This window comes from Anolis sagrei, chromosome 2 (genome assembly GCF_037176765.1).
Source record: "Anolis sagrei isolate rAnoSag1 chromosome 2, rAnoSag1.mat, whole genome shotgun sequence".
Classification (NCBI taxonomy): domain Eukaryota; kingdom Metazoa; phylum Chordata; class Lepidosauria; order Squamata; family Dactyloidae; genus Anolis; species Anolis sagrei.
The window spans coordinates 125,364,302-125,390,978 of record NC_090022.1 but is presented as its reverse complement, the minus strand read 5'-3'; the positions used below and the strand labels follow the sequence as shown (position 1 = coordinate 125,390,978).

General features: G+C 38.1%; 1 protein-coding gene and 1 long non-coding RNA gene across 4 annotated transcripts in view; one reads left to right on the top strand and one right to left on the bottom strand.

Moving 5' to 3' along the window:
* Positions 1–26,677, bottom strand: part of STX8 (syntaxin 8) — an 82,416-nt gene that overhangs the window by 8,359 nt on the left and 47,380 nt on the right. For all 3 annotated transcript variants that reach the window (XM_060764491.2, XM_060764492.2, XM_067463826.1), the window contains exon 7: positions 14,661–14,762. In XM_060764491.2, coding sequence (XP_060620474.2) covers positions 14,661–14,762 — 102 coding nt within the window. The remainder of the gene's footprint in view (positions 1–14,660; positions 14,763–26,677) is intronic.
* The window catches only part of LOC132768520 (uncharacterized), a 48,715-nt gene that overhangs the window by 2,307 nt on the left and 19,731 nt on the right, over positions 1–26,677 (top strand). The window lies entirely within an intron of this gene.

The following is a 26,677-nucleotide window of genomic DNA, read 5'->3' as shown; positions in this document are numbered from 1 at the left end:
AGTTAGAAACACAGCAGCTTACAAATACTAACTATAGCCAAAATCCAACATGTTTCCAACTTCCATGATTCAGAATGTCCTCAATTCATTTATGGTGTTGTAGTTAATAGTAGGAAGATTCCTAAAGCAAGTGGCTCATATGTATGTGACATGTGTATGCCTTCATGTGTATATGCTTTCATGTACCAACAGATGTATGAACAGACACTTATATGATGAGCCAAAGTGCACATACACTGGGGAAAACAGTATTGATATTAAATATTAATTCTGCTTAGGGTTGCTATGAGTTGGAAATGACTTGAAGGCACACAGCAAATAAAAATCTGTGAGTTGCTGTAGGTTTTTCAGGCTATATGGCCATGTTTTAGAAGCATTCTCTCCTGACATTTCTTCTGCATCTGTGGCAGGCATCCTCAGAGGTTGTAAGGTCAGGAGAGAATGCTTCTAGAACATGACCATATAGACCGAAAAACCTACAAGAACCCAGTGATTCCAGCTATGAAAGCCTGTGACAATAAAAATCTGGCTTTTACTTGGTTAAAGAACAAAAAGTTGTGCTGAAGGAAAGAACCTGTAGGGCATTGTATCAACTATCTAATTTAGAATATTCCTCTTCATGAATCCTATAAAGCCTAATATGCTCCTCCTTTTCGCTCCGATTAAAACATCTCCCCTTGCTTCCCTCTGCATTTCAAATCAGAGCGCAAAGCCATCGCAACAACACATGGCTCATGCAGGAGAGACAGAGCGGCAGTCATCCCTGCTTGCCAAGTGTTCATTTCCCTTTCAACAAGAACCAAACAGACTGGGATGCAATTTTTCCAGAGCAAGTAAGTGTAGCTTTTCCTGGGGTATCCAGACTGATTTGTTTCAAGAAGCATTCTACTGCTTTTCATTTCATCAGGGTGGAAAAATGTGCTAGCCATGCCAAGTTGGTTCCAAGAGCCATGGAATTCTATCTAGCCAAAATGAGCTCGCACCTTATCTTTATTAAGTTTTAATTGGATTAAGAGGCCTTGGTTATTTGGTTTTTATTCCATAAAGGAAGAAGTGGATAACCTCTATTCTTCTCCCACTTCGCAACCTAAATACACCACAATCTCACACCTCTCTGACTCATTTTACAACTATGTGACTTCAGTGCAATTAAAATAAAATATACACTACTCTATTTCATGTAGCTGCCGTCCTAAAGGGGAACCATGAATGTGTGGCCAACGTGTTAAAGTCAAGCCACACTCACACCTTCTGATAGGCTGCCTTCAACATACACTGCCAAATGTCCATCCGCTGGCCTCCTACACCTGCCACCAGTTACCACTCCACTCTTAAGCTGAGCACTCATGGGCCCAAATGTATACAAACTGATATGCAACATTTGCATATCAATCCATTTAGCAGGCACCTGGGACCCCAACACAGCACACTGCAGTTTTATTACAATAAATGTGATAGAATTAAAGCACCAAGACCAATTTGTTTACGTCATCCATTTATGCCTCCAAATTTTCTTTCTATTTGCTAACAGGCTGTAACAGCTGCTACAAGTCTACTGACACAATTTCTTCACATTCATGTTTCACACCACAGCAGACTATCTTGAATTGGTTTACCTGAAATAATAATAATAATAATAATAATAATAATAATAATAATAATGATGTAGAATAATGACCACTCTCATTCTAAAGCCTTTCTCAAGCTTTTTAGCCTGGAGGAACCCTTGGGAAAATGATCATATCTCAAGGGATCCTTGCATAAAACGCTTTAAAAAGAAAGTTTTTTTAAAAAAAATTCTCTCATGGTGCTTTGAGTCACCCCTCTCAGAACCCTAAGGGAGTCTGGTTAAGAGATCTTGCTCTAATGCCATTCATTCAATTTGTGTTTCAGATTAGCTACAGTGGACTAGAACAGTGGAGATCAGGGTTCAAATCCTAATCTTTCTATGAAACACAAATTGACTATAGATAAATCACAACCCCTTAGCCTAATCTTCAAGACCCAGTGAGATGTGATCAGGACTCAGGGAGACCAGGGACCGAATCCTGCTCAGCTACAGAAGCCTTCTGAGACAACCTTAACGTTCACCAGGTAGATTATTTATGTATTTGATTTTTAGCCCACCTTATTCCCAAATACATTATTTTGAGCTCCTTGGGAAAGAAAAGAAGAGTAGAAGAAAAGCTTAATGTTATCAAGACATTTTATTGATCTGAGTAGCATCAAGTTTGGTATGTCACTGACCTGCCCAAGAACGTTTATTGTTTTGGCTTTCTGAATCCACAGTGAAACCGATTGCTACAGATCCATGAAGGGTGCTTTTCAAACTCTCTCCTTCACTTAACCCACCAATGAACATGGGAAACCATTAGCTGAAGCTGTCCCAATTAACTCCCAGCTTCCCCTTCAAAGCCTCATGGAGTCTGGAGCTACTTATCATGCAAACAGCCTACGAGGCTCATTCTCCTTTCAAGGCAAGAGGAGGGCAAAACTTCTGAGTTAAGTAGATTATTGGGGAAGGAGTCACACTCAGCTGCCCTATGAGATTATTAGACCCTGGGAAATGCATACTCCAAATCCTCTGCTTCTGACACTGAACATTCATCAACTGCATTTGGATAATCTGCAATCAAGAACCTTTACAGAAGCTTCCAATATTCCTCCACCAATGGCAAGGCAAGTGTAAAGAGACATGAGTTTAAATCTTAACATAAGAATGTTTCAGGGCCAGCCAATGGCAAATCCAAAAGCTTTTTCTATAATGTGGTTGCTGCATCATTATCGAAATCAAAACACTGAATTTACCCCAGTGGCAGTCAACAAATTTCTAACCTTCAAAACCAAAAGGAAATTCCATTCTTATACAAATCGTGTTCATCTGTGAGTAGCACAGGGTCCAAAGTTTGATATCCATTTCTTGTTTCCTGTAACATCATGTTATTCAAAGGATGGCTGCCTCCTCCTTCACAGATCCTTCCCTGTTAAAAGAATCTGTTGTCTGACTTTGAGTGTCATTGGAATTAATATTGCCAGCCACTAGAAAAAGAGCTTTTCTGTGGCAGGGATACACTCTCCAGGATCTGCAATATTAGAGTGGCTAGGAAACATTTTTATAAACTAAACTTCTGAGTGCTAGGAACCAGTTAGATGTGTTTTATCATGTTAGATGTGTTTTATTTATGCACGTACATATATCTGGCCTTTTCCCCAGTATGAAACTCAAAGTGGTTTACAATGGATAAAAAACACATAATTAAAAATACAGAAATTACAAAAGCTAAAATTGATTAAAAATAAAACTAGTTAAATATAAACCATTTTAAAAACACTACAACAATAGTAACAAATAAAAATCCAACACATTGTCTAGAAACAACGGCCTGATATATTCAGTTCTCAATAGGGTGTCAAAGGGGTGTCGGTCCCTTGCAGATTTCTAAACATGGGCAGGTTTGTAAGGCTTTATTCCTCTGTTCCTCACACTTTACTTTTGACATGTATTTTGTAGTTACAGTTTTGCAGTAATGGGATTTCTGGGAGTTGTAGTAATGGGCCCTCCCCTCACTTTTGTAATTTTCAGCCACCTCAGGAAAATTACTGGCTTGTAACCCTGGTGGGCAAAATTTGTAACAGAAAATATAGAGAAGAGGGCCCATCCAACTAAATGTAGGCATCTTCCTTACACTCACACACATTCAAACAATTCCGTTGCTGGTGTGCTGTTTTATAAGATTTCCCCTGTATTTGGATAACTGATACATCCTGTAAGATTCCCTCCAAAAAGCAGAAATCTGAGACACTTACATGAAAAGACGCCTACCACTATTGTGTTATTTACCAGAAACTGTTTTACAGGAAAAGGCCTCAATAAAAGCAAAAACATTTTATCCATGAGAAAGCAGATATGAGCGGAAAGTGCCTAGATAAAGGCACTGAGGGGAAATCTAAACAACTAACCCTGGCAACTTCTTCAGTGCTTCTTTGCAAACCATTGCTTTGCCTTGGCTGCTCAGGACAATCACTCAAGTGAGTCACCAAGGGTAGGCTTGCCTGACCAAATAACAAAAGGAAACACACAATGTTTAAAGAAGGATTATTACATAGTTTCATTTTTATATTGCATTATTTCAAAGACAATCTCTTGTTCACTATAATCCAGATTCTCAGCTATTACTCTTCCCATTTTGCAGACAAGGAAATATGATCTCGACACAACAATTTGTCCCAGGTTTTTTTTTTGGTTTTTTTTTTTTTCAACTATAAATGTGGAATGAGATGTTGGACCACCAATCTTAAGAAGGGAAGAGATTCAAGTACAATGAGATATAGGCAATTATTCTTGGCAAAGGAAAACGGTTAGGACTGGAGATTTACAGTATAGGAGATACTATGGTGCTCATGATAGGGAGTGGAAGGCAACAGGGACTGTGTGGAGTGGTCCAATTCTGGAGAGCAACTTTCATCCCTGAGAGACAGAGGCCTCTTCTACACCACCATATACATTCCAGATTATCTGATTCAGCCAGGATTATATAGCAGTGCAGACTCATATAATCCAGTTCAAAGCAGACCATGTGGATTTTCTGCTTTGATAATTTGGATTATATTGCAGTGTAGATGGGCCAGAACAGGAAGACAAGGAAGCTGGGAGAAAAAACATTGACAAGATAAGAGTGTAAGATAACTACACATCGGACATCTTCAATCTATTCCTATTAACTGAGACAAGAATAAAAGGATTCCCCTGTGAATTCAGTAAAAATTTAGCAAACTCCAAAAAATTAGGGATTTTGCTTGAGCAGCCATCTGGATTTCATACCAGAAGGGTCTTCCTTGGATAAAAGGCCCCTCCTGAACAAATCCTATAAGCTCTTCAAAATATGGCTTTAGGGACAATTGCCAGACAGCAAGTTCCATTTCTGAATCCCTGTCATGAACATATGTTATAGTTAAATCCAAATCAGGATCCATTAATGAGTGTCTCTGCTTAATCCAATAATCTGCATATGGAAATTTATTCTAGACTATATTATATCTGATTTCATTATTGAGTATAAAGATTATCACTTCTTTTATGTGCACGCAGGGACCAGTAAGGAGAACCATGGGCAACTGCAAATCAAATAAGAAGAATAAATTTAGAAACTTCCCCCAGTGTTCTTTTTTAAAACACTGTAATAATTGAGCAAAAATCCACAACAGAAGCACCTCCGCGAAATACCTCCTTTCCTTTATAAAAAGCAAAATGCCTTGAACAAGTCCTCCCCTTCAAGATCTTAACAATAGCTTAATCATGCAGGTCTTTATGAATAGCAAGCAGAACTATTAACTGCACTTGAAAACAACCAAGTCTTCACTGTAACTTCTAAATGTTTTAAAAGGCATATAGCCTCCAGGTTCTCATCATACAAGACACTGATCTGCTGAGAGCTTCCTGACATGTTCAAAAGAATCCCACACAGAGCAAATTAGCATTACTGAGAGCTTAGATTACCAGAAAATGATTGATGCTGCTGCCTCTCTCTTTCATAGCCCTGATACTCCAGGAAAACATAGCAAGTGTATAAGGTCCCTGTTCAGGTATAAGCACAACTGAAATAGTGCATATAATTTGTTGCCTAGCACTGCTCTTTGGTACCAGTCAAAAAAGAAAGGTGAACTGAGTCATCACAAATCACCTCAAATCAGCATGATCTAAAACAATGGTGGACAATTGTGCCAGAGACCTTTTTAAAAAACTGTTCTAGAAAGCAACATTGCATTTTGCACCAAGTAAGCTGAAAATAGAACCTGAAGGAGATCAAAAGTTTATTTCTAGTTAGAGTTTCCAGTATATTTGGCCCACTTCAGCCCTTTGTAGGTGAGTCAGGCATGCTCATACATGGTGGAAGGGGATGCTGGAGGGACTCAAAGGCAGGATTGGAGCTGGTTGAGACTTTTAGGCTGCACTTTCCCCACTGCAATCTAAAATTACAGTATGACCCCCATAGCAGCAGGATTGGTGCTTTAGGATTTGCTAACCTGCAGCCAATGAAATATGATCTCTAAGAATTTGTTAGGTCCCCTAGGTTATTGTATGGTATGCTTTTGGCAGAAGTAATTCATTTCAATAGCACTCACTATTATCTGTGGTTTCATGTTGCTACGATAAGTTCAGGAACACATCCCTTGTAGCTACAGGGGTCATAACTGTATTCCAAATCAAGATGATTCAGAAAGGTGTTCAATTTTAAAGCTATCAAGAATCAGCTATTACTGTTTTATAAACTAAGAGCATTTGCCTCAATCAGCCAAGGGTCTCTGGCCAAAGTCACAATAAAATAGATTTAGAAAAATCTGACCCAGGAAAGTATGACTGTGGACAAAAGGTAGTTACCTTTTCTTAAGAAATGGTAATTTAAGAAAACAGAACAAGTTTTATTTGTTTTATTCTCTTATATTTGCAACAGATGAAGATGGTGTCAGCACCCTCCTCATCTGGCCATGTTCATCACTACTACAGATAAGATGGTGTCAGCACCCTCCTCATCTGGCCATGTTCATCACTGCCTAGCCAAGACATTTCTTCATGGATTCTGTCACTTAAGGATAGTTCTGACTACCTGGGCCCATATGTCCTGAATAACACAGAAACTTCACTTATAACTTTTCCAGCACCTTAACCAAGGGTGTAGCTTTGTGGCAGACTGGAGGTCCACCCGTACCCTCAAAATCTCCAGCTCATTAATGGTTTCCATAGAAAGCTTTCAGGAGCACTCTCAGAACTGCACTTCTCTCCTCTGAGAAACCCAAACCACGGCAACTACCTTTCATTACAATTATGTCCTAAAATGCTACACAAAGGAGACAGCAAAATTTAACACCAAATAGTCTCAACATAAAGAAAGCATTTGTAATAACTACTATCTGAATATGAAATTTAGGATATTTTCCCATTCAGAAAACTGGGACCCAGAGGACTGATTCCTTGAGGAAAAGTGTTTGCCCTCTGTGGTTTACCCTCTGACCCTTCATTAAGACAACAGAATCATCCGGTGGAAAGTGTTACAAAACCTCTTTTACCTCCCACTGGCTTTTTGTTTACATTTATACACACATGGACATAAAGGTTGGTTATTCCCCAGTCCCGATGAAAGACTCCCTCTGACTATGCTCTCTTTCTCTTGGGGTGTGGGCTTACTCCTCTAAACAGGCAGATGACCTCCAGCAACATGGAGCCTGCACTTGCTACTGTCTTCAGTTTGGCAACCCAATACAAAGGCAGCAAGCCTGTACGTACAATTTAGGGGCCAGAGCACCCTATTCACAAAACTGCCTCCCCAAGAGACAAAGCTTGCCAGGTTCTTAATTAAGCCCAAGTGAAAGACAGCCTAACTGCACCCTGCTCACATCTTCAGAGGACCCTCCTTTTGGACTTCAAACGCCCCCATAACACTCCCCAACAAGTAGGCCAGGGCATTCACAGCCAGCAACAAACTTTTTTTCCTTTTTTAAAAATATAGAAAAGCCTAGTCTTCCATAGTCCCTCTTCAGCCTGCTCTCATTTTGTTGCAGATTTTAGGCATGTCTCTGGTTTGTAAAACAGGAAACAAAGGAACTTCTTGTGCGTTAGAAGCCCTCCTGAGGGTCTGCATTTTATTCCTCCCTCTCCAAGCACTGTCTGGAGAGCTCTTTAGCCCATTTTGTCTCATTAACATTTCCATGAGTGATCAAAGAATATATTAAGAAAATCTAAGTATTAAGTACAATTCCTGCTAGGGAAGCAGAATACATAGACATGCTTAAGAAACTTGCTCAGATTCCTTTCCCTGACCTATTTCTTTATAAGATCATTATCTCTTCATTAAAAAACAATAACAGAAAAACTTTTCTTTCCAATGAACTGCCTTTGACAAACACTGTGAAAATTTTGAAATACATTCCATTGAACACCCCATCTTATAACTAACACACACACACACAGACACACACACACACAATTTTCGTTTTCCAAGCTTTGCTGAGATAACGTTCTTTGAAAAGAAGAAACCAATTATTCTCTGGCAGTAAGTCATCCTCATATGAATTGCTGTAATTTTGCCCCTTTTTGTAACTGTGCAGGGTGGGCTGAGAGGTGGCTGTGGTAATGAAGCAAGGATGAATACTAAAGAATCACTGAAGCATGGCATCCTGGGGAGCAGCACTCTTTAATTTTTCTTGAAAGTACTCTCTGGCTCCAGGAAGCAAATCAATGAGACCTACATGTTAGAAATGGAACCTTCTACTGTATATTTGCACTCATAATCCTAAAAAGAATATGAATGTCTATGCACCTGACTAGCTTGTAAAAAAAAAAAACCCTCCAAACCCATCACCTAACATTTTTAAAATGTTAACACACACCTCTCCCTTTCCTCTCTGTAATTCTTTACTTTCTCATCAGAAATGCTCAGCAACATCCACCAGACGAAGGCACAGCAAACAAAGTATATGAGGAGAAAAGAGAAAAGCAGGGGAAATTAGAGAAAACAAAACAAAAAGACATGCAGAGGAATTCCTTTCCCCCGATCTGTGGAATACATTAATATCCTAAACTGTTGGCAGGGACACAAATGCTCAGATGGGTAACAATGCAAGTAATGACTCTGAGTCTGGGATCTTCAAACAAACCCTCCCTGCTGTCATGGCCACCGGGAAAGAGACCGAGGGCAATATTAGCTGACCTTCATTTCGTTGTCTCACCAGACCTAACTGCTGGATCTTTGTTTGCCTGTTACTAGGAGTTCCTCTTTCGAAAATGTGAGCATTTCCTAGATAACATAAGAGCCAGTTTATTAGGTAAATAAACCTATTCTAAAGGAGTCACTCCTGCTTTATGATGGGAATCAATTAAAAGTAAAGAAAGAAAGAAAACTCTTGAAAATGAAAACAAAATGTAGGGCAGACTGAAGTTTGAGATATGTTTTAAACGGAATCCGTGAAAACACAAATGTTGAAATCAGGTGCGATTAAAATTGTTATAGGGAAATAATAACCGGAGAAGAGTCACATATCCAACTTGCCATTTCTGGGTGGCCTAGGAACCATTTTTATGTAATCTATTCAAAAGCATAGTATCCTCTGGTCAAGAGCACATCTAATTCATTTGGGTTTGTCAAGTATTTTATACTGTGATGTGATATAACAGATGCCCAGCTGATAGATGGTCCTTCTCCTAAATATGATTGGCTATGGGAGACATCACTAATTCACAAACATACTACCCTTCACCAATGTCTCTGTTGCTCTCCTCACATGAAGATCAGGAGTCTAAAGAGGAGAGTCTCTTTGACATGTGGGGCTCTCCATACAATTGGACATCCTAAAAAACCAATCTGAATTCCCAACTGGACAGGGAATGTTTTTCAAACTTGCTGCTCTCCTGTGAGTAGAGCTACAGAACTGGACATAGAAGTAAAGCAAGCATGCCCCTCATTTCACATGTCAAGACTCCTTTCAAGGTGAAGAATGTGACAGAATCTGAAATTCTAGAGCCAATATCAGATTTGTTTGCAATTACTGCTATTTGACCGAAACTGATGGATATTTATTCTATCTTTTCTCATGAGCACACAAATCTACCTAACACTATCAACAGCAGCAGCAGCCCAAAAAAACCAAAACAAAACAAAACAAAAAAAGGGAAAAGTGAGAATGGCCAAGCTCCAAATGCTTTCTCTTAATCTCTCATTCTCTTTATTTTAAAATGACCAAAGACATCATACCTGAATGGTTGGGAAGGATGAAAAAGCATGGCAAAGCTACATCCCAACCAACCCCTGTCCAACCACAGACAGCCCCTATGCACTGAATGATTGACTGCACAGAGGGTCATATGACTGAGCCTCAACTTTCTTGAGATTCAGACCACAAACAAAGCCTGGGAGTTTACTTTTTTAAATGTAAGGTTTGTTCCATGACTGTAAAATATTTACCATTACATAGTTGGAATTGTAGTCTTCACTACAATGGTTTTCAAAAGTAACTGAAATAATTACTTTGTAAAAAAAAAACACTGAATGCTACAAGTACTTGAATTGTGCACATGCATGCCCTTCATATCAGATATGTAACTAAGAATTGTGCAAATTGATAGAAAAGTGAAAAACAATTACGAATGACAACAATCCCACTGCATAGGGATGCTGAAAAGGGCTTATAGAGCATTTATGCAAAATAATCTGGAAAAATTAATTAGTTTATTTTGGTGCTGGGCAGCAAAAGATACCAGAGAGGCATACAATATGCCCCAAGCACACCCTGGAAGGAGATGTGAAGGTTTCATTCTCATATTCAATTAGGCATGACAAAATGCAACACGAGAGTCACATTCTGGGACAACAAAATAAGTTGGCTCTGCTGGCTACAAGTCAAATTCTGTCATTATAAGATTTGTAAATAAGTTTGAAAATCTCACAGAGCACAGGGTGAATATACAGCATTTTTCCATTGGCATGTTGAATGTTTGAAGTATCACACTTATATAGACAATAAGTCAAACACAATTGCCCTCACCTTTAGGAATGGCATGCAATGGAAGTCTTAGAGGGTCCCTGTAGAGACCTCTCAGTATCTTAAGACTGTTGTTACAATGAGAAGGTTCTACTGGATATACACATTATTTCAATTCGCTTTGAGGTCTACACATAGTCTTCCTGTTGCCCAGCATCTATTTTTGAAATATTGGTAGTTAACTTTCTAGCAAAGTCTTTTTTCCCCATTCACAGACACAACCAGATGGAGAAGAGCAAAGGTGCTGTTTGATTTCCATCCAACTCCTACAAGCTGATGAAAAATATGCTACCATCTCAGCAAAACTTCAGTTCAAGGGATCGTTGTTTTTGACCTCATTTTTGAAAATGTAACTTTTGAACAAATAGTTTAAAAGTGCAATAAAAACCCCAACAATGTATGGGCCATGCTAGGAAATAAAAGGCAGACATCAAATTTCAATTACCGCATTTCAGCACTGTTTTCCAGAAATATCAAGCAGTGATCCTTGACATGTAGCCTTGGAAACCAAACTCTAAGCAGCTGTCCCTGGATATTTCACACAATGCCAGGTTTCTCCTCTTTGTATTCAAATATAACTAATTACTTGGCCTTTGAAACGATAGATCGCAATGGGGGTGTCAAGGGCTCTTGTGGCAGCCCTCCAATGGCAGAGCCAGGCTCCAAGCCTAGCAGCAGCTGCACATGGCCCTCTCCAGGTGAGAGCAGCGACTAGCAGGCCTCTATTTGATCAGCTGCATATGCAAATGTAATTAACTAGGTGTTGCTGACCTTTCCCAATCACCCAGCGCTCCTAGGCACCCATCTCCAGAGGGAGGGGGTAAGAGAATGCACTACCTTTCCTTACTTCGGGGGCTAAACCTCTAGGATTTTTTAAATAAAGGGAGTCTGTACCCAAATGGTACTGTAAATTCTTGATGTTTAACTTTGAATTTGATTTGTCCTTTTTGGGAAACAGGATGAAAAAATATTAATTGGGAATTGGACCTTTCTATCTGGCTTAGGGAAGGCTGTGGAGGTTTTTCTTTCATCCTGAAGGCTTTTGTGATGAGTTTCTGCCAAATGATAAAAAGGTTATTCTATGATTAAAGCCTTGGGATAGAATTCCATAGATACACGTTGGATAATAGCTGGGCCACAGGCTGCTTATGTGACTCTGGCAAGTAAAGTAATCTTCCTCTCTTCTAATAAAAGAAGAGAGCAAAATAAAGAGACAACACAGAGTGTGTGACAGTTTGACCACATACTTATACTAATATATTTGATGCTCTCCACAGCTATATACATAGAAGAAAAAACTGCTAATATCCTGGGATTATTTGCTGCTACTTCAAATCTATTACTTATAATATATTGGGCAGAATTGTCTGAACCCTGAAAAGTTTATTTATCTATTACATATCAAAAACATTGCACAAATTAATATAAAAACTGATAAAAATAGAAGGAGCACAAGCAGCTAAATATATTTTGACCAAAAACAGGCAACAGTGACCGCATTGCCTGTAGCCTCAAACAATTCTTCCTCTGTACATGAAGCAGGACAAGTGTACAGATGTGAAGCTGTCTGTTCTGATCCACAGTCACACAAGGTGGAGGACTCTTTTAGGTAGTGCCATTTTGCCAGGTTGTCTTTCGATCTGCCCATTCCACTTCTGAGTCTGTTCAGGGATTTCCAAGTTGCCCATTCTTGGTTTACCCCTAGAGGCAGACCCTCAGGGCGTCATCCAATTGGGATTTCCTGGTTTATCTGCCCAGAGGGATACTCTTGCTAATACTGAAAAGTATTAACATGTTACAGAAGCTGTAGACCACAGAAAGTAGAAAACAATTTGGTAGGTATGAGGTAATGATCAATCCTGAGGTCTGAATTAAATGGCAACTCAGTTGTTATAATGTCTCAGCTCTATCACATATCCAACTTCTTTGTCTCATTACTAAATAAAACATGACATTACATTAATAAAATCAATCAATGGGAACTTCATTATGGAATTATATAGCAATTGCTATATTGTAATCCTCAAGATATCATTAGACTGCAAATCTCAGCATCCCTCACCATCCACTGGATGGGTGGATTTTGCCTACACCAGATGCACATACTCCATGAGCAAGGAAAAGCAATGGTACCTTTTCATGGTCCTGACAGAATCTGTGCCCCCTGGGCTTGCATTTCAGGGAAAATAACCCCAAATACAAAAATGTAACAAAAGTATACATAATCAAGAGTGTCAATCAAGTAATGTAATGTCTAGTTTTGGGCCTCAGTTTCATTTGTACTCAAGAAAGAAAAATAATCCTCCTTATATTCCAATAGAAAATGACTACTCGTATATATTCATCAAATGTGACTCCCCCCCCCCCCCCCAATTCATCAAAATGAGCAGTACCACACAGAATTCTTCAAGGTGGCTTAATGGAATAAGAAATCTGCCTCCTCTCATGCAGAATGCTAGCAAAATCATGGAAAATAATGCTGAATATGTAGACAGCCAGACACAGGGAATGTGGAAAGAAATGGAAAAGAAAACATGAAATAGGTCATCAACCAGGAAAAAAAGTTTTTTGGGGTAAAAATCATCTTTTGGTTCACAGCCAAAGCAATTGTCCATGCAGTATTAGGAAAGAACACTGGCATAATCCTCTGGCAAACAGGCCACGGGAAAGGTTGACTTCATGTCACACTATGCTGAGCTCTCCACTGTGCTAAAAATAAAAGTGTTTGAGACGTACTCAACCAAACCTACATAATCTACATTAGATGAACAAACCTGATGGCTTGCAGACAATTAACTTTCGGGGGGGGGGGGGGAGGAAATCAAGAGAATGAAAAAGGTACCAGGTGTGATGAAAAAGGCAAGATCCTCTGTGTGCCATTATTTTCTCGAGGATTATTTTAGAATGTCATCTGGCTTAAATAAGTGTGCTACAAACTCATAAAGAAAGATTAGGAGAGTGCCTTCAAAATCAGCATTCCTGTGATAGTAAACACACTCATATACACATTGATCATAGCTGATAGAAACATTCAGACAAATTAATATGGACAAAAGTGAAAAACAAAAGCTACATTTTCCTCCACAAAAAGGCTATAAAAGTTAAAAAAAACAAAACACAAAGCCTGAAAAGACATTATTCCCAGTGGTGATGTTCTAAGGTTACTGAGCCGAAATGCCATCTTGTGGAGTAGGAGGAAATGGGAGATTTTGACACATTTATGGCCCATCTCTTTAGCACACACATTACATTTATTGTGTATTAATGTTCATTTATTGCCAGCTATCTTTAAAGTGTTGTCATCAGGCATAAAACTGGAATTAAAATATAGATGGACAGAAGTATGAAGAAATAAATAAAATGTTGCTTCCTGTAACAGTAGTTTAGTCAGTTTAACATAATTTCCTTAAAAATCAATTTGCAATTTGCTTCTGGAATGTCACATGATATCACTGCTCAGATATATAAGTTATTTATACAATACAAGGGATGGCTTACAACTCCATTTTGGGGATTTTTCTTTTTCTTTTTCTCTCTCAAAAATGCTTTACATCTGAGAGAGGAGAAGAGGAGGAGGAGGAGGATGGGGAGGGCTCAAGCCCTAAGGGCTCTGCCAGCTCCCATCATTTTGTCATCAGCCTCAGCCAACTGGCTGCTTGCTGATCTGGCTGATGTAAGCCCCCTCTTGCTCCCCCCCCCCCATGGCCCATAGAACTAGGAAAAAAGAAATATGATTACTGAATTGAAACAAAAAAGATGTTGTGCATGCAGAGAAAAATTCCCAAAAAATTGAATTGTTAAAAAAAAAGGGGGGGGGGTGCACCTTCCATTCAACAATGCCTTAAGTTTGACAAAATACAGTATTTTTACTTCTCTTCCATCATGTCCGCTCCCTACCTCTCTTTTTTTATTCTCTCTCACAAAAGGAAAAGCTATGTTCATCATTTCTACATTGTTACACTGTCAGCTATTAGTGGAATATTTGTGGAAAGAAGTAAAAATTCTAATGCAAACGTCATGATTAAAAATATTTTAAACATTTTAGCTTCAGTCCAAGAACTAGAATAAAATGGCAGTCGTTTCAGAAAAGAAAGGCAAGTCTAATTTTGAATCAAACCACGTCTTACCACAGGAAGTTGACTTTTTCTCCACCATCATCACACGTCTGGTTTGGCAGCGCAGCTTGTCATCAGTATTTTCTACCAAATTGGCCAAATCATCAATGATTTCTAAAAAGAGAGAAATGATAGAACATTATCTGATATCTCGACAACTGTCTCAAAACAAATATTTTCCATGTATCATTGCCACTGTAATTTTGGTTTTGCTTATACTCATAACAATGTTTTGAAGTAGGTTAAAAAGATGGCAAACTATTTCAGTTGTGGCAATAGTCATGCAGAAGTCACAAGAAAGCCACATGTAGCAACAGGCGATATACTCTATAGGTGAGGTACTCAGCTACTAAAATGGGTTAGGAGCATGTAGCAGAGCTGCTTCTCTGACTATAAGTTTTAAAAACAAGTTTGGAACAGAGAAAAGGATGAAAATCTTAAACTGGTTATGTAGTTTATATGATTGTAGTTTGTATGTAGTTCTATGTTTTATGTTGGTTATGTCCAATGTTTTATGTTTTATAGTTTACTGGTTTTAATCTATTGTTATATGCTATATTAGTTATGTGATGTATTTATATTATGTAGGGCATTGAATTTGCCATTTACTTTGCTGTGAACCACTTTGAGTCCCCCTGCCCCCAGGGGTGAGAAAAGTGGTATATAAATGAAACAAACAAATAATAATAATAATTTTCTCTAACAGATTCTGGCTTTGCAAGGAAAGGCAGTGATTTGTCATAAGCCACCCTCCAAATGAGCCAAGCTAAACCAGCTTCCCATCTGCAGCTCTGTCCCACAGATCTCTTCTGGGCATCCAAACAGAATGTATTTACATTTCTGTATTTTCAGGCAGTAAAATAACTGAAGGTTTAAGACTGAGATGGGAAAAATCAAATACAAATACAATTCGAACAATATAGTAATCCGTAAGTGTGGAACCCATATCCTTTGTTTCATTTACCCACATCTGGTGAAAAGTGGTCCCTGGAAATGTATGAGGTCTTCTGGGCAATTCTATGGATATCTCCCTAAAATGTTACCCTGGAGGATCTAGCCAATTTCTAGAGAGAATGTCCCTCTAAGAATTTCTAGACTCTCCAGGGCAATTCTACTATGTCCTTGGACTAGATGTCAAGTAGTTTAATGTCATTCACTGGTATCCACTATTTCAGATAATCATGATCTGGCTGGAAATGTATCCCTGCAGATATGAGGGTCTTACCATAATTGCAATTAAATGATTTCCCAAAAGATTGGTCCCTTACAACCGTACCTTGCTTTGTTCTTTCAACATTTCAGTGGGAACTAAGATCATAATGGTCTAGCATGGAAACATCTCAATTAACTACCTATTTAGTCATAGACAGAATTTATAGTACAGGTTCTGATATGTAATTGACCAAGTGTGCAAGTCAAAAGGTACTGATTTATCTGATCCAAAAATGCAACAGATCACTTTAAAGGATCCAGAAATCTCTTGATTTTATCTCAACATCTGTAACTCATAAGGAGGAGGAGGAGAATACTGGCCCAACACAGAGCTCTTCCACACAGCCATATAACCCAGAATATCAAGGCAGAAAATCCCACAATATCTGCTTTGAATTGGGTCCAACTGCCATATATTCCATTTCAAAGCAGAAAATGTGGGATTTTATCTGTGTGGAAGAGGCCTCAAAAGGCTTTTGCAAAAACTACTGACCATGTGATGCTCTGGACTCCTTAAACATACAATGCACACATTGTCTCTTACCCAGATATTTTACTTACGCACTTGCTTTAAGAACACCTAATATGGTTTAATTTTTGGAAGGTTTTTCATGTTAAGAGTAGGAATCTCATTGTATATTTACCAGCTTTGTTACACAGCACTGCAAAGCTAATGACAAGATATTCATAGACCAATACTAAAGGAAGATTAAGGTAGGCAATTTTAATTTTTCAGAATTCCACCAGAAATCTCTAATTCACGGTTTCTTTTTAAACCCAAAACACGGTTTCTTTTTAAACCCAAAATATGAAGTCTGAGCAAGGCTCAAAAAACTGGGATATTACAAAAAGTTAAGAAATAAGTAGTCTTGCCTTCAGTCATTCTTTATAAATGAATTCACCAGGAAAGAATTTGAGAAGGGAAAACGGGATGGAGAAGGAAAAAAACTAAAGGAAATTCAGGGCAGATGGGCAATGAGTGAGAAATACAGAAAATGCTTCATCTTAAGAAAATGAGTATCGTTCTGTAAGAAGTAAAGATCTCATTTCTCCTCCTTACAAATGATGGGGAAAATAAACTTATGTGCTTTACCTTTTTAAGTTCATCCTATCCTGAAACAGAGTTGCTACATGTATATGAACTGGCCTTTGTGAATTATTTTGTTTGAATGAGAAGAAATATTTACCTCTTTCATCTAAAGGTAACTCAGTCTAAAGAGATACAAAATGCCTTATTCACACATGACACTAATGACCAAAAGAATCACACCAGAACTGTACTCGATCACTGGTGGCCAATGACTTCCATCAGCCCTTCAACAAAATTCACACAGCTTCTGAGCATTCACTTGTATAATATAATTCATCCATTCTCCTCCGGCCAGCGGATGGGGAATACCTCCCATTACAACAGTCTCTTTCCGAATCTGTTGAAGTTGAAGAGGTTCCTTTTCATACATTTCCCTCTGTCATCAGCACCTGAAACTCTAAATGCCCTGTTCAACTCACATCTTGCCATGTTTTCCTTAGCTGGCTTTAATGAGCTGAATGACAGAAAAGGATGTAAGTACCTTGCCACAGGGTACTTTATTCCCTTTCATATATTCACTGAATGTGACAAATCAAGCAGAGGAGCCGTAGCAAGTTGCAAAATAAACAAAAGTGCATTGAAGACTACAGAGACCAGATGAAAAGGTGAAACAATGGAGATAAAAAGTAGAAAAATTAGGACAGAGGAAAACAGACAGGTGACGCTGTGGTTCTACGTACACAGGAAGTAAACAATTAAAAGTGCAATTGGGACAAGAAGAATATGAGAGAGAATTAGTAAATATCTGTTTGTATGATAATATAGAAAAATCAGATTTAGGTCATGTGGAACAGAAGGAGGCAAGAACTTGAAATATATTAAGACCAGAGGTAAATATTTGTGCTAATATTCGGGTAGGCTACCTGCCTTCCTAAGTAATTTAGAGTGGACTACTAACATGAATTGGCTCCAACATAAAAAAAGTCCAAGCCCTTTGACACTAATGCACAATAAAACTGACCACTGTGACCCAGTGTATGGAACAACTATATGGGTGACATTAGTTGGCTAGAATAAAGACATCTGGAAGTTTCCTGGAGGCCAATTAGTTTAAGTCTCTCCCATCCGTTCTGGAGGCACAAAATATAAAGCCCACCTTCACCCAAGATAGATCAGTCAACAGCATAATGTATACATTATATAATGTATACACACCACTGAATTACATATATTGGAGCTATGCCTAAGGAAAACATCTCAACAAACTGAAAGAATGAACCCTCTCTGTTGCACCAAGAACATCACAGTAAGATTGAACCTGGAAGTATCCCAGTCGTATAGCCACTGCCACCATCTTGAGCCCACCCCAAAGTTAAAGGCCAAGGAAATGACTCACGCAAAATGGCAGGGCAAACAACATACTACCAGACTCAAGAAAATTTGCCTATGAAAAATTCTGAGATTGCCTTGGACTGCAAGAAGATCCAGCCAGTCCACACTCCAGGAAATAATGCCCTGCTGTTTACTGGAGGGAAGGATATTAGAGACAAAGATGAAGTACTTTGGCCAAATAATGAAAAGACAGGAAAGCTTGAAGAAGATAATGATGCTGGGAAAAATGGAAAGAAAAGGGAAGATGGGCCGACCAAGGGTGAGATGGATGGATGGTATCCTTGAAGTAACTGGCTTGACCTTGAAGGAGCTGGGGATGGTGACAGCTGACAGGGAGCTCTGGCGCAGGCTGGTCCATGAGGCCACGAAGAGTCGGAAGCGACTGAATGAATAAACAACAAAGGGGATTGGACTGGATGGCCCATGAGGTCTCTTCCAACTCTATGATTCTATGAAATGTACACAGAGCATGTAGATGGCAGCATAGAGTGATATATAGAATCTGAATTCCAAATAAAAGAAAAAGAAGGTAAATAAAAGCCAAGATTTCACCTACAATGCTGTATATCCTAATGTATAAATTAGCCTTGTGCATGAGTCAAAAGCAGGTTTGGGGGCCAAAATTAAGGATTTTGATATGACTCGTGGATAAATTGAGAGTCATTCTTTAGTAAGGAGAAAGTAGTAATGCCACCTCAGGAAGCCAATTGTCCCTGGCCGCTGCCACCAATTCCCTGGCTGGGCATTCAAAAAGGGCAGAAGCAATGTCAAGACAGAGAGAGTAGATGTGGTCTGGGTATCTTTTAAGTTCTACCATGAGGGACTAATGTCTTGCCTTTTGCCATTTTGGTTATATCCCAAAAGAAAATATTACCACCTAGTTCTTGAAAGACACATAGGAAAGAGGATGCATACTGTGTGGGCATTTATACGAGCACGGAAAATATTGAGTTGAAATTATCACAGTTTTGAACAAAGCTGTCCTGGTATAACTTTGCTCCCTCAGCAAATGATCGGAGACACATTACAAGAGTAGTTTTCTGGAAAGGAGAATCCATTGCAGGCAGGAAACAAAAAGGCATAAATGTACAGATCAAAAAAATATGAAACAAAATGAATGAATAAACAACAAAGGAGATTGGACTGGATGGCCCATGAGGTCTCTTCCAACTCTATGATTCTATGAAATGTAGGAAACAAAAAGGCATAAATGTACAGATCAAAAAAATATGAAACAAAAGGTCAGGCATACACACTCAAAATCCCTGCCACTAATGATACAAGCATCTTCCCTTCCAAAAGCTATGTGTATTTAGTAGTGTTTATTCACTTATGACCAACAACAGGCTCAATTCATATGCTGACATATATGCTGTAGAAAAGAGCTTCTTAAGCTGTCTGATGTTAGGGAGTGTCAGGCTAAAGCTAGACAAAATTGTAAATATGCCCTTCTCCCCATCTATACATACTTATAGAAGATTTCTATAGAAAGGAAAATAGCATCTCTACACCACCAGCTAGAGCAACATCAATAATTTAGAAATAGTACTTGTTTGAAATGGGAGGCAGGAGTAGAAATAACAGTGAGCTCAGAATGCACAAATATTAACTGGGGTTCTTACTCTCCAACATGCACCAGAGACTTTCTATTCCAACTGCTTATTTTGTTTCATTTAAACAAAACAGACAAGCATTAATTTTAGTTGTATTTAATTGAATAATTTCCCAGGAGAATACTTTCGGAGAGTTTTAAAGCAGCTTGTTTCCAAAGCCTATTACTGACTGGCATATACCACAGCTTCTGTGTGCCAACCAAAATAGGATGCTTTAATATTACTGGAACCACTCTCCTTCCAGATGTGTTGAGAACTCTTGGTGATATAATGCAGGCAATAGCTATATTTACACAAGGTGGTATTTTGAGTATCCCTTTTCAGTTATCTTGGATAAGATAACAACCCCTTTAATTGAAAGCATTTGAATATAAAGTCAGGTCACTTGTTTTGCCCCCTCATTCCCAAAGTTGTGCTTACTTTGCTTCTGATTAAAAATTCATGTGACAGGCTTACAGTTAGCAAAGGAATAGATTAAAAAAGCATGAACATCTGCAGTCTTAAAAATTTTCATAAGAAATATCTCATCAAACATCTTGAACTCTCAAGGCTAAATGTTGTGTTATCTTCTTGCCTTACATAACTCCATAAATCAATGGAGCCAAATTAGAGGTCAAACAGTAAAGACATTTTTGCATGTCATTTACATTTTTTTTAAAAAAATATTACAACTTCTGGTTGGAGAAGGTTGATAATTATTGACCTTTGCATTGTGAGAAATCCCCCAATTGAGCCGATGGGGGTTTTCTTGCATTTCTAATAGCAATGCCAAGAGAATTACTATTAGAAAGGACTGGAGCACAGGAAGAAAAAACTGAATTCCTATCTTCTCACTTGCTATGATCTCAAAACCTATTTCACACTGCTTGAGCAAGACAGCTTGCTTATATTTTAGGAAATATACACATTAAATGCTAAGAAGCATTGAACATTACATCTAATACTTCTCTTAACTGCATAGCAGGAACACAATTAAGATTTCAATACTGCAGTTTTAGTAGCCGCAGGAATGAAAAAGGAGCCAAAAGTTCTTCTACCAATAAAAAGAAACCAAGAGCCCCTCTACACTGCCATATAATCCAGAATATCAAGGCAGATAATCCACACGATCTGCTTTCAAATGGATTATCTGAGTCTACAGTTTCACATAATCCACCTTAAAGTAGAGAATCTGGATTTTATACAGCTGTGTAGAAGGGGCCAAGTGTGGTTCAGGTAACCTTCCAGCACACTAAAAGATATACAGACTTTAGACTTCTGAGATAGAACTGAAACTGTAGCAAAAGAGGTGGGCACAGATGTTTTAATGTAACATGATTTCATTCTTACCATTAGTCTAGATCTATATGAAACTCAGAGCAAGTAATTCTGAATTTAAAAATATCAACTAACCCTTTGTTCAAGTCCATATATTACTATGTACCCCAAATGTAACATATAATATACCTGTTATCTCTTTTGCGGGGCGGGGGGGGGGGGGTGCCTGCAAAAGAGGTCATTGGCACTTAAGTCATACAAACATGAATTTCATTCTGAAACTGCATAAACAAAGCAGCTATATCTTTGTGCTTTGAAATGTCAGTTATTTGTAAAGCCTTTTGTTTATTTGGGCAGGGGTTTCATTATGGTGAGAATAGATTGCAGCAGGAGGGAGAAAGAAAACTGAAAGGCAGAAATACATTTTGGCCGTTACAAGTCAGGCTAAGACTAGAAACTGCTCAATATCAACTCAATAACATATGTGGGGTTAGCTGTCAATATTATTTTGTCTTTTTCTTAATACTAGAATTGTAAGTGTTAAACAAGAAACTGAAAGAGATTGACGAAGCAGGATAGACTTCAAGAGTTCTTAATTGATTTGCCTTTATGCAGCATAAAGATAAATTCAATCAATGTAAGGGAAATGTAGAGTCAATTTTTACCTAAACCTTACCTTTAAAAAGTTTTCTTGCTGTGAAGAGTCTAATATCATAGAAAAGGATCTCTGCTGGTTTGTAAATCAAACTTGTACAAGAAGTTTTCTAGTAAAATACAATCTTGTATTCTTGGGACCAGTAATCGTAGTTTCATTTACCTGCATATGGCAAAATATATCCTCTCCAGGAATTTTTATGTTCTCTAGACAAGTCTCTGGTGTGCTTACACCAGAAGTAATTCATTATTGAATTACAGAGTTCATTATTACCTGTAGTTTAGCGTATTTACGTGAAGACCTGGAACATATTCCTCACAGATACAGTACAATGGTTTTGAAATGTCAACATGTGTCTTAACTATTACATGAATGCAATATTCCTGCTTCTTGGCAGGGGGTTGGACTGGATGGCCCATGAGGTCTCTTCCAACTCTTTGATTCTATGATTCTATGAAAGGTAATTATGCCACTCAAATCTTAAATCATTACCTTCAGGCTCCAAAAGTTCTCTAAGCAATATCAATTCCTTCAGCCATACAAAACACTAAGTCTCATGGTGCAATTTAACATTACAGATTTTCAAGCCACACCATTATTTGGCATCATATAGTGTTTTGAGTTTTACTCTGGGTTTTCTGGCTTGATAAAAAAAAATGGAAATTTCCTTTTCTTGCAATGTAGATTTTTTGGAAGAAAAATTAAGGTTTGGGCAAAACAATTGTTCTTATTTAAAAGTTTAACTTTTTTCATTTTTCTCTTTTACATTTTTTCCAGACTTCTTCATAATTGTTTGCCTTATTCTTTTCTTATTGGCTCTGTGTTAACTTAATGAAAAAGATGTCATCTTCTCTGATGAGAGAGGCAAAAGGCAAGCGCTTAGCCAGTCTGTCCCAGAAGAAGCACCAAAAAGGAGCACCAATTCCCTCTACTTTCCAGTACCTTTTTGATGCCTGGGCAAGGAAATGCCCCCAGAGGCTGCACCGGTACTTTCTCCTCTTCATAGAACTCATCCATATTTCAAAATCCATAATTTGACCTGCCTACAATTTATACAAAAAGTTGACATAAACATGACTACGTGGCACTATCTAGTAGGATTATCCCATAGTAATGACTGTAGCAGCTACACGTTGGGTTTTGGTCACCTTAAACCTATATATTCTGGACATGCATTATCCTTCACTCAACAAAAACAAATTTTGTTTAATTTGTCCATTTTTTTCTGTGTATATTAACAGGGACACGTGAGTGCTTTCATTGCGGTACATGTTAAAATATTTATTTTCATCAGAGAAGGTCAGTGTGGTGACCATCTGCAATCTAGAATGAACTACATATACACAAATGATAAAACCATACTATTTTAAATGAATATATATATTACCCGGAGAACTCCTACCCATCTGATTTTTACAGTTCAGTCTTTAAGTGCAAGCAAGAGTCAGCCTTTAGAGAGTTGACTGACCTCTAAAAGGCAAAGAAAATACTAAGTTTAGGACTTTATGCAGCATGCGTAATCTTCAAAGAACTGAAAAATTCACACATACCCAATCTAATCCTTCATTGTCTTTTGTAAGGAAAGGTCTGACATCTGGACTGACAATCTGCATTCCAAAGCTTCAGCCCATCACAAATTGAAACAGCTGAGATATAAATCTTTAGGAATAGAATGATTGGTCACGGAAAACAGAAAAACATGCCCTTAAAAGAAGCAGTTTGGCAAGCAGATAAAACCTGGAGAACGGCTAGGTTTTCATTGGATACCTTCTGTAAAAGACATGGGGCAGATTAATTTTGTTCCTGAAAATAAATCCTGCATCTGGTCTTGTGGTCGCTAGGTTCTTTCTGCTACTTCTATTTCACAACACTTTTCCAATTCAAAAAAAGGTCAAGAACCTCTCCATCAGGTGGCTGAATAAATGCAAAGGCAACAATTCCTCCTCATCCACACTCCCTCACTTTGTACACCACCTTTGAAAGAAAGCATAGGTTCCAAAAAGGTCCTAGGAGTGGCTTGACGGGAGATGTGTGTTTCATGGAGGCAGTAATTTATATTAACCTTTATCATGAGATTATTTAAATAACCAAGTGAACTACTAAAAACAGTCTTCTTCAGTAAAAGCATATGGAGGCATACAATCTATTAAATTCCTGACAAAGCTGAACACTCATCTCCCATGACAACTGGACATTCCAGTGCCTCTTACTGCTTATGCCTGGATTTTGAGTTCAGCACCTCTTCCAGACACTCTTGTTTTGTTAAAGTGATGAACCCAGCAACACAATGGCTTGTGATATAACTACAGCATGAAAATAGAGAACAGAAAAGCCAATTCCATGAAAGAGATGTGTGTGAATCAATGAAGTTAAATTTACTGAAGTTAAATACTTATAAATCAGAGCACTACTGATTTTATATCTTTTCTGTTTTGGAGAAGAAGATTTTAAGATGTTTTTTCTGGTTTAGAGAAAGCAACCCATTTCACTCACCATTAACTTTTACTACATTTGACAAAAATACTAATCCACAACTTCTGTTTAATAATTCAGTAGTTCTGTATGTACAAAGAAACATGCCTTATTTCAATGTTTGCTAATGGAAAGAATACACAACTATTTCAATTAAATAGACGCTGGATATTGAGAGACAAGTAATGGCTAGGATGGGGGATATCAAGGTAAATTGCTTCAAATATAAACAAGGAGTGTTGCAAAACGGATAATACTTCTTGAGTGAAAGAGTGAGGGGAGTGAAAGAACGAAAATTGATGAAGGAATTCCAGGTAATGCTGTAAGAGACTTCAGAGAATTCTACTGAGTGTACAATCATAGAATCATAGAGTTGGAAGAGACCTTGTGGGCCATCCAGTCCAACCCCCTGCCAAGAAGCAGGAAAATCGTTCCATTAGTAAATAATGTTCCTAACTTTATTATTGTATTTGGCAATAGTTTAGAACTCCCGCAAAAAGCCTTGGGCTCTGCTGTACTTTGGACATATCATTAGAAGACATGGCTCCGTGGAAAAGACAAGAATGCTTGCTAATGCAAAGGACAATAAGAAAAGAGGAAGGCTGCATTACAGATGGATAAAATCAACCAAGGAGGCCACAGTCCTGCATCTATAAGATCTGAGCAAGGTTACTGATAATAGAGGAACCTAGAGGTCTGTTATTCATAGGGTGCCCAGAACGCTGAAGTCAACTTTATAGCAGTTAAGAACAACAAACTATGTCTTGGTATATATCAAACAAATCCATTCACAGAGTGTGAAGTACAAGTGGTACATTTTAGTTCTGAATTATTTAATTCCTGATTTAGATTATAAAAGCCTAGTCATAGCATCTCCAGGTGAACATAATTTGCTTGTCAACATGTCAATGCCTCTGACCATTTTGGTGTTCCCATTCAATCTTTTGTTGTCACTTGGATAAAACAGGACCACCCTCTTAGCTCATTTTACACATATCCTTACTAAATTCTTGGCCGTTTTTCTACAGATAGGGAATGTAACATAGTCTTTCCTTACTTGCTACAAACATAAATACCATTTAATCTAAGCCAAAGCACAAGCATTCTTACAGTTTCTTTTTTTCTGCAGGAAATGTCCTTAAGCTGGGGAAACATCCATTCACAGGCCACAATATACTCTGTAGAATAAAACTCTTTGAAGATCAGTAGGCTAAAATAAATGGATGGGCCTTTTTTGTAGTGTTTTTGTGTGCAATCTGTTTGGAAGAACAAAAGGTGATGTAAACCAGCTTGATATGCAAAGAGATGACCTCATCCGGCTGTTAACCCAACTAAAAAAGAAAGAACATCCCATGCAAGAAGATACACTGGTTAAAAACAGTTGCTTCATCTTGGAATTACATTAGCAACAAGAGGACATAAATGCAGCCTTCATTACATAGGCAGAACATGGCAAATAGATTTCAATCTTACGTACAAAGTTTAGTCACGTTGAAAAGTATAATTTCAAACCAATGTTTCACATTTTCTCCATTATGCTCAGACTAGGCTGAGACTGATGAATTCATACAACAAAAGATGTCTTTTAAACGTTGACAAGCAGTGAAAAAGAAGACAGGATGGCACTGTCAGCCTCAATGAGAAGTAAAGAACAGGAGCCACACATTTTTCCCTTTGAGTTTGAAACTTTTTTCTCTTTTTTCAAAATGAAGGATATTTTAAAAGATACTGGAGATTCTATTTCAAGTCTATTTAATGTTGTTGTTGCTGTTGCTCCATAGAAGGCATTCCTATTTGCTTTTTATATTAACATGCTTTTATTTTAAGTATCTAAACAGCTTTATGACCTATTTTATAAATATCTACACAAGAATAACTCAGAGTACAAAAATAAAAGAAACACAAAAACAGAATAAGTTAAGAGCTGTGGTTTTCTAGATGGCAAATACATTATTTCAAGCTATTCTAAATGAGCATACATTTTTCCATTGGCAGAATGTACCACCCATCCAAATGAACTAAATTCATTAGAATACAGTACTGTAAACTTAGACATGAGAAACTCTCTGTCCTTTCCAGCAATGACTGAAATTGCACATTATACATATTATCGTCATAATCGTCGTCATCATCATCATTTCCAATCAGGTGTTCAGTGGAATGCCACTTAAAGTATGCAGTTAACCAAATATATGAATGGATAAGTTGACCTTGTGTATAAATAGAGGGGAGATTTTGGGCCCAAAATTATGGTTTTTGATATGACCTGTGGATGGATGGATGGCATCCTTGAAGTGACTGGACTGACCTTGAAGGAGCTGGGGGTGGTGACGGCCGACAGGGAGCTCTGGCGTGGGCTGGTCCATGAGGTCACGAAGAGTCGGAGATGACTGAACAA